Source organism: Hemiscyllium ocellatum, chromosome 25 (assembly GCF_020745735.1).
Source record: "Hemiscyllium ocellatum isolate sHemOce1 chromosome 25, sHemOce1.pat.X.cur, whole genome shotgun sequence".
Taxonomy (NCBI): Eukaryota; Metazoa; Chordata; class Chondrichthyes; order Orectolobiformes; family Hemiscylliidae; genus Hemiscyllium; species Hemiscyllium ocellatum.
In genome coordinates this window covers 49,873,071-49,880,423 of record NC_083425.1, presented here as the reverse complement: position 1 = coordinate 49,880,423, position 7,353 = coordinate 49,873,071, and the positions used below count along the sequence as shown (strand labels likewise).

At 37.5% G+C, this 7,353-nt stretch overlaps 1 protein-coding gene across 3 annotated transcripts in view; it reads right to left on the bottom strand.

Moving 5' to 3' along the window:
• Positions 1-207: 207 nt before the first annotated feature.
• The window catches only part of mprip (myosin phosphatase Rho interacting protein), a 444,516-nt gene continuing 437,370 nt past the window's right edge, over positions 208-7,353 (bottom strand). For 2 of the 3 annotated variants that reach the window (XM_060844305.1, XM_060844307.1), the window contains one exon: positions 208-1,918. In XM_060844305.1, coding sequence (XP_060700288.1) covers positions 1,847-1,918 — 72 coding nt within the window. In that variant the 3' untranslated portion in view covers positions 208-1,846. The remainder of the gene's footprint in view (positions 1,919-7,353) is intronic. The other variant, XM_060844306.1, reaches the window with a different exon arrangement.

Below are 7,353 nucleotides of genomic sequence, written 5' to 3'. Positions count from 1 at the left end.
CTCAACAGTAGTGTGGATAAGGTTTAACGCAGCAGTGATGCATGTGCCCCATTTTAAATTCAACCTTGCACCTAACAGGTGAAAAACCAGTGTACAGTCCTAATATGACACCAAATTTCACTGAATCAATAATTCAATCCTTTTAACTTCTGTTCAGTATTGTAGGTTTTTTTTAAAGCAGATGAGTGCTCACAAACAACATTCAGACGTGGTGCAAAAATATTTTATTGCTAACATATGCAAAGTTTTGGTGGTGTGGTATTTACTGTGTATTTACAATCACAGACAGCAGTTTTTATTATTGGGAAGGGGAGCAAATTCAGCACATTTAAATAAATACAGGGGCCTGCCACTGGCAGAAGCTATGAAGTTACTCAATAACATCTCCTCACACTCTCTCACATACAGCAAGATAACACCCCTTCTGCACATACTGGGCAACAAAAAAGTACCAACATTTTCAGATCTATTGTTTTTATTTTCTGAGAAACAGGATCTTTGTGGTGGGCTAATGAGAAAAACTGGAATATGAAACTATCAAAATGACACAAACACACTCCTTCACGTCACTCCAGCTTATAGTTTTCAAGGTAGTGTAAGCACATTTACTCAAACAACATGTCATTAGTACCGAATAAATCAACTACTGTAACTTGCATTTATCTGCAGTGGATTCTTCTTTGATGCACTGGTTACTGTTAAAAGGTGAACTTGAAGAGATCTTTTTTTTTGTTCAGGTTTTTTTCTACAAAATTACATTTGTAACCACACAAATGGTCAAATTGCAATCTTATTTTTCACTTGCCTTGTCATCTGGTGATCACTCAGTTTTCAATGTTTTTATTTCACGTTAACATTATAAAAAGTCACTTGAGTACTGCACGGGATACAATGAAACTCTTGGTGTACTTGTTATGCACAGAAACAAACAGTGCTGGAAGAATAAGGAATAGCAAGTGCTCACCAAAAGACAGATTAGTTAGGCTTCTGGTTTAAAGTCTGAATATAGATCAGTGTCAATTAAAGATTAACAGTACATGTTGTTTACTTATATTTCTGTCATATGCTGGCAGTTCCTTTACAATTTTCAATGTAATATGGGATATATGTTCCTCACCAGTGGCTGTAGAAATGGCATGAGCAACAGTATCAAAATGAATAAAGCTTCAAAATCACAGCCAAATCTATCTAAAAAGTTTTAAAAGTTTCAAAGTTCAGTTACAGCCCTAGTTAATGGGCTTACAAAAAAAACGCAAAACAGAATTATTATGGAAGGTTGTGACAATTTTAATAAGATTTGTTTTGTGTGGGAGGTGCTGAAGAGTACTTTGCAGACTGGTAAAATGGGACACTCTAACTTGTACCTTCTGCTCCAAGTATTCAACATCCAGATCAAGCTTCAACTCTCAGTCCAAAAAACAAAATTGAAAATAAACAAGCATCCCTTCTCGAGGTTATATACAAGTAGTGTCTTCCATACTTTTTTCTCTAAAAAGGATTTCCCATTTTGTTTACACAGTAGCTTATACAGCAGTGTATATAAATCAGCTTTACAGACTTTGTGAGGGTCAAGAACCCCAAACATCGAAACAAAGAAGCCAATCCCTATGTAGTATTTACAGTTAGAGATTGCAATAAGAGTAATCTGCAGTGCATGGAGCTTAAAGTAAATGCTAGAACTTCACAATAATAATCTAAGGGAAATTAGGTGTGTGGGGATGTATTTGCTTTGTTTAAAATACAGCTTCTTTATCACAGCTGCAGCAAACCAAAGCGCTCAGAGTCATCTTTGAGCTGCAATTTTCTGCAGGGACAAGGTGGTGGTCTTGAACATGCAAAGGAGCTCTTAAAATTCTTTTGTCTCCTTATTTTCAAATAGATGAAACCTCTGTTGAACAGTAAGTCCTTCTTTGAGACTCTGAAAGGAAGCCAGGAAGGATCATCAGTGCAGCATACATCAGACAATGACATAAAACTCAAATAATCAATATTTCTACACCTTTACCAGTGTTCAATTACACCTTGCTTAGCAACAGGCTTATGAACCAGACAAAAATCATAAGATCAACATTGAATAAATAATTTTTTTTTTTACTATGCTGATTCTTTGCAGTTGTACCTGTTCTCTCTGATGCTTTCAGATTCTAACTGTAGCACAAGTCTTCGAAAACCAATCTTAAGTGCTCTGAACTTAAATCATTTTAAAATTATAGTCTGGATTAATTCAAGGATAGGAAGTATTTGCATCTTTAATGTCAAGGCAAAATGGTTGGCCTTTATATACATTTTAACAGGAAACATATTGGACTTTTTTTTGTAACTTTAACAAGTGTCTCATAAGGTTTCAAAAGCCAATTTAACCAATTTTGAATTGGAGGCTGATAATGTAACTAACAATTGGTAACATAGAGGTTGAAATTTACAAGTAACAAATATCTGTTTGACACAGAGAAACCATCAAATACTGTAGAAAAACAACAGTTTAACGAATAAACAATTTCAGAAATGTTGTTGCATCTAATTCATATTACACAGAAAATGTAGCAAGATTATTTTGTTCATTAAATGATAAACTGAACATTCACTAAACAGTCAACAATACCATGCATGCATATATTGAGCACAGGAAGGACAAAGACAATGAAAGCTGCAATTAAAATAGGCACCACACAACTGCAACAAAACAAGCGACAAGGTTTTGGTTGGTAATGTCCCATTTTGTGTTCAACTCGAGGTCCTGTTTCTAAATCTTTTTCATGAGGTCCAGGATGGGATGAGCAGAAATTTCTTCCAATTAAATATTGATTTCAGTCTTCCCAATACTTTTGGACCCACCTCATTTTTTAGAGACCAACTCCGGTCCTTCCCTGGCAACAAACTGACACTCAGCCAACGTGGTCATAACATTATTGTCACATATGACCAGAGTTGGGCCACCAACATCATACAGAGACAGAGACAATCACTAAAACCTCTTCTTTCAGTCTTTGGAAAATTGTTAAGTTACCCTCGATCTCAGTGAATCTGCTTCTGAAACTCTTGTTCCTTCCTTCTTTGACTTCAAAGTCAACTTTTTCACTGTACTCTTGGTTGGTCTACTATATTCTACCCTGCATTAACTAAGGTCTGCTGTCTCTGTCCAATCTCTCAGCGATTCTGTTTCCCTATCAGCCTCTATGCTTGCTGATATATAGTGGCTCCCAGTGAAAGAATACCTTAACTTTGGCACATTAATCCATTTTTCCCCAAATCCCTGCATGGCCTGGGTGCTTCCTAGCTCAGGTCGCTCCTCCAGCTTCACAAAATCTCCAACATATCCACACTTAACCAATTCTGGCCTCTTGGACATTCTAACTTAATTCTCCACCATTGGTGGTCATGTCTTCGGTTGTCAAGGTTCCAAACACTGGTACTTCTTTCCTAAACCTCTGCACCACTAATTCGCTCTCATTCTTCAAGAAACTCCTTAAAACCAACATCAATGGTCAAATCTGTGGTCATCTAACCTAATGGTCCACAGAGGAGATGGCTCATTTTTATAACAGTAGCCACTATGTTTAGACAAAATATTAAAGGTCGAAGTCTTGAGCAAGCAAGTGGGTGACTGGGTGGGGTGGGAAGGGGAGCAGGTATTTGAGTAAAGAGGATTGTTGGGCCTGGTCAGGGTAATTGGATCTTTTGGGATAAACTGAGCTACACAAAGTATTGCCCTGAGGGAAGACTAATAAGATCAGAAATAATATGGTCAGTTTGCAGTTAGTAGGATTAGGTTATGAACTGCTCTGTAGGATCTTGACAGGCAGATCCAGATTTCACTCCAAAAGAGTTTGTAAGATTCAGACATTCACCTTGGTATCATAATTAATTTATAATGCAATGAAGCACCTGAGAATGCTTTGTTATGTTAAAAGAGCCAAATAAATGCAAGATATTTCCTTGTTCAATTCATCTTCAGCCCTGCAGCTCCCTACTCGGTCAATAAGGTGCATGGTCAGCATGAAGTAGTCTTCATTTGAATTAGACAAAGGTGGTGAGTGAACTGGGAATTTTGTTCAAGTGAGATTTTAGGAAGAAAAAAGGGAAATAGGTCCAAATTAAAAGCTGGGTGCAAGGGGGAAATGCTCCTGAAAAACTTAGAGGTTTATAAAATCATAAAGGGCACAGATAAGGTGAATAGCAAAGGGTGACAAAGTTAAAAATATGCCCTCCGGTTTTGAAGATAAAAGGAGAAAGATTTAAAAGGGATCTGAAGGTAGTTGGTATGTGGAATGAATTGCCAGATGAAGTGGTAGATGCAGGTATAGTTAGTACATTTAAAAGACATTTGGACAGGTACAGGAATAGGAAGTGTTCAGAGGGATATAGACCAAATGCAGGTAAATGGGACTAATTTAGTTTGGGAAACTTGGGTGGCATTGACGAGTTGGACCACAGGGTTTGTTTCTGCGCTGTATGATTCTAAGAGTAAGTAGGAGAGGATAAAAGGCATGGATCTGCAGGACTACCTGGAGCAAGACCAATGGCAGAGTTACATCATGAACGACACTGTGACACTCAAGTGGGGAAAGAAACTGATTAGTGAGTAGGATTCATGAATACTTCTAGTCTTTAATAAAAGGGTCTTTAGATATCCAGTGTTTTTCCTCCCTTTCTCTTAAGAAACACCTGATTAAGTAGTACATTGATATTGATGACTTTTTAAACTAAACATTATTAAAGTGTAAAGAAAGAAATCTGGACCAATTAATTTATAAATTACATCAATATGTAGCTACAATAGGACAAGCTATACGTTGCTATGGCAGTATGTGGACACTGATGGACACCAAGGTAATCCAGAGTAAACACACTCAAGTTAAGCTGGTCGCAGCTCGAGGAACTTCAGATCAGAGTTGATGAGCTAGTCTGAGCTGCAGACATTGCATCATATCAGGGAATGCGACTTTTTGATCAGGTAACTCTCATTTATCTGTGATAAGGGATAGGAGGGCATTATTGCAGGTGAGGCATGTGTGGGACCCCAGTGGGTTATACCTGAGGAGGTTCATCACCTGCATTTTTCCAACAGTTACAAGATTCTAGCAAGCTGTACAGATGAGACTGGAACTGCAGAAAGGTTAAGGGAACCTTTCAAGTTGAGGGGAGGAAATAAGAATGTAATGGTGGTCTGGGTCAGTATAATTAAGGGATAAAAACTGCTCTTTGCAGGTTAGGGCTGGAAGGTTGCATTAACTGCCCAGTGCCCCAGTTTAGGGCATCTTCTCAAGACTGGAGATTAGCTTTGCAGTGGGACTGGAGGGATCTGGTTGTTGCTGTCCTTTTTGGTGCCAATGACATTGATAGGATTAGAAAAGTTGATTCTGCTGAAAGAATTTGAACAGTTAGGATGTAAATTATAAAGCAGAATCTCCAAAGTAACAATTTCTGAGCTCCTACCCAAGACTCTAGCAAATTGGCACAGGGTAAATAAAGCCAATTAGTTAAATGCATGGCTGAAATGTTCGAGAGAGTGGAATGGGTTTCAGTTTATGGAGCACTGACACTAGTATTGAAGTGGAAGGGAGCAGCATTTGTGGAGGAAAGGATGGTGGTGTAGCTTTGGTACTGGATGGAAATAGTGTGATGGCAAAAAATGATCAGATGATATAGAATCCATAGGGTGGAGGTAATAAATAACGAGGCAAAGATGACAATAGTGGCAGTAGTCTATAGGCCTTTTAACAGTAGCTACAAAAGGAGAACAGACAATAGACTGGGAGATAATAAAGGTATGGGAAAAAGGCAGTATATTATTCATGGGTGACTTTAACCTTTATGTAGACTGGTAAAATCAGATTGAAAGAGGTAGTCACAAAGAAGAATTCACAGAGTGCACTTGGGACAGTTTCCTAAAAAAGTAGATTGTAGATCCAATCAAGGATCAGGCTATTTTGAATCTGGTGATGTTTAATGAAGGAGGTTTAATAAATGACTTCAGTTAAAAAGATCCCAGAAAGCAGTAACTAGAACATGGCAGAATATAGCATTCAATTTCAAAGGGAGAAACTTAGGTCATAATTTTGTTAAACATAAATATGGACAATTACAATGAATGAGATAGAATGGGCTGTGAAATCAGAGCCAGCTGGAGTAGACTGGGAAAGGAATTTAGCAGCAAAGACAGTTGAGGAACAATGGTAAATGTTTAAGAAAATAGCTCATGGCTCATAATGAAGATAGAAAGGAAGGAAGGATTAACTATAGTTAACCAGAGAAGTTAAGGGTAGCATCAGGTTGAAAGAAAATAAATACATATAAGGTGGCAATGATTACTGGTAAACCCATTTCTGATTCTATGTCTTACAGTCACATTACTCCAACTAAAAAGATTCACATTCAAATCACTCGGTTGAACACAAACTAGTTGAACTCCCAGATCTGTAATATGATGGCTGAGAAGAAAATTAAGTATTAATCAAGTTAAGAAAAACATCAAGGGTGTAGTATACTCAATTAAGATAGATTAGTAAAGACGGCAAATATTTCCCAACATTACTCACGAAGGCTACAGCTAAACAGTTTTGTCACAATGATCTACAGGGGATCTGATGCACAATAAAGTTTTGTCAACAACCTAAATATGTCTCAATTCTGAAACCTGAGCCTTCTCCCATTTCATCAGAATGGCATTTCAACTTCTGGCATCAACCACCTTTGATTGATTTTGGGTGAGACTGACCCCTTTATGACCAATTGCATTTGATAAATTTGCACTCAGATTCCAAGTATGCAAATTGCATGAAGGGATGAGATATCATTGGAGTGGAATTCACGCCACAGAAATTTTCAGGATAACCTTGCATTTCATAGCACAACCAGTCTGCCAGCTGATTTGATTAGGGTATTTAAGCATAACATCACAAATAATTATAAAGTCCAAATATGGTAAACACCTACAGTACTTGTATTTCAGATACCCCTGTAGCTTGGAGAGTCAAATTATCATCTAACTCTAATCTTAAACCTTGTCAATTGGACTTTAGCTGCCTTGGATTCAGAACGTGAGCATACTGATTACATTGATGCCAGCACACCTCAGCTTGAAATTTGCTCCTCCTTTCTAGTGCGAAAGGAAAACTAAATTATTTCAAAAGGTAGGTCTAAAGGATTATAACAATGATCCAATTGTAATCTCACTGGAGATGGGATTATATTGTTCACAATAAATAACCGACAACTTCACAATACTGTGAATTTTGAAAAGTCTAGACTGTCAATATGTAAAATAGCTGGGCAGCAATCAAAACATTACTTAAGCTGCAGTTTTGTGGTATGTGCCAATAAATAGGACAACACGAATGCAATTAAAGCAAA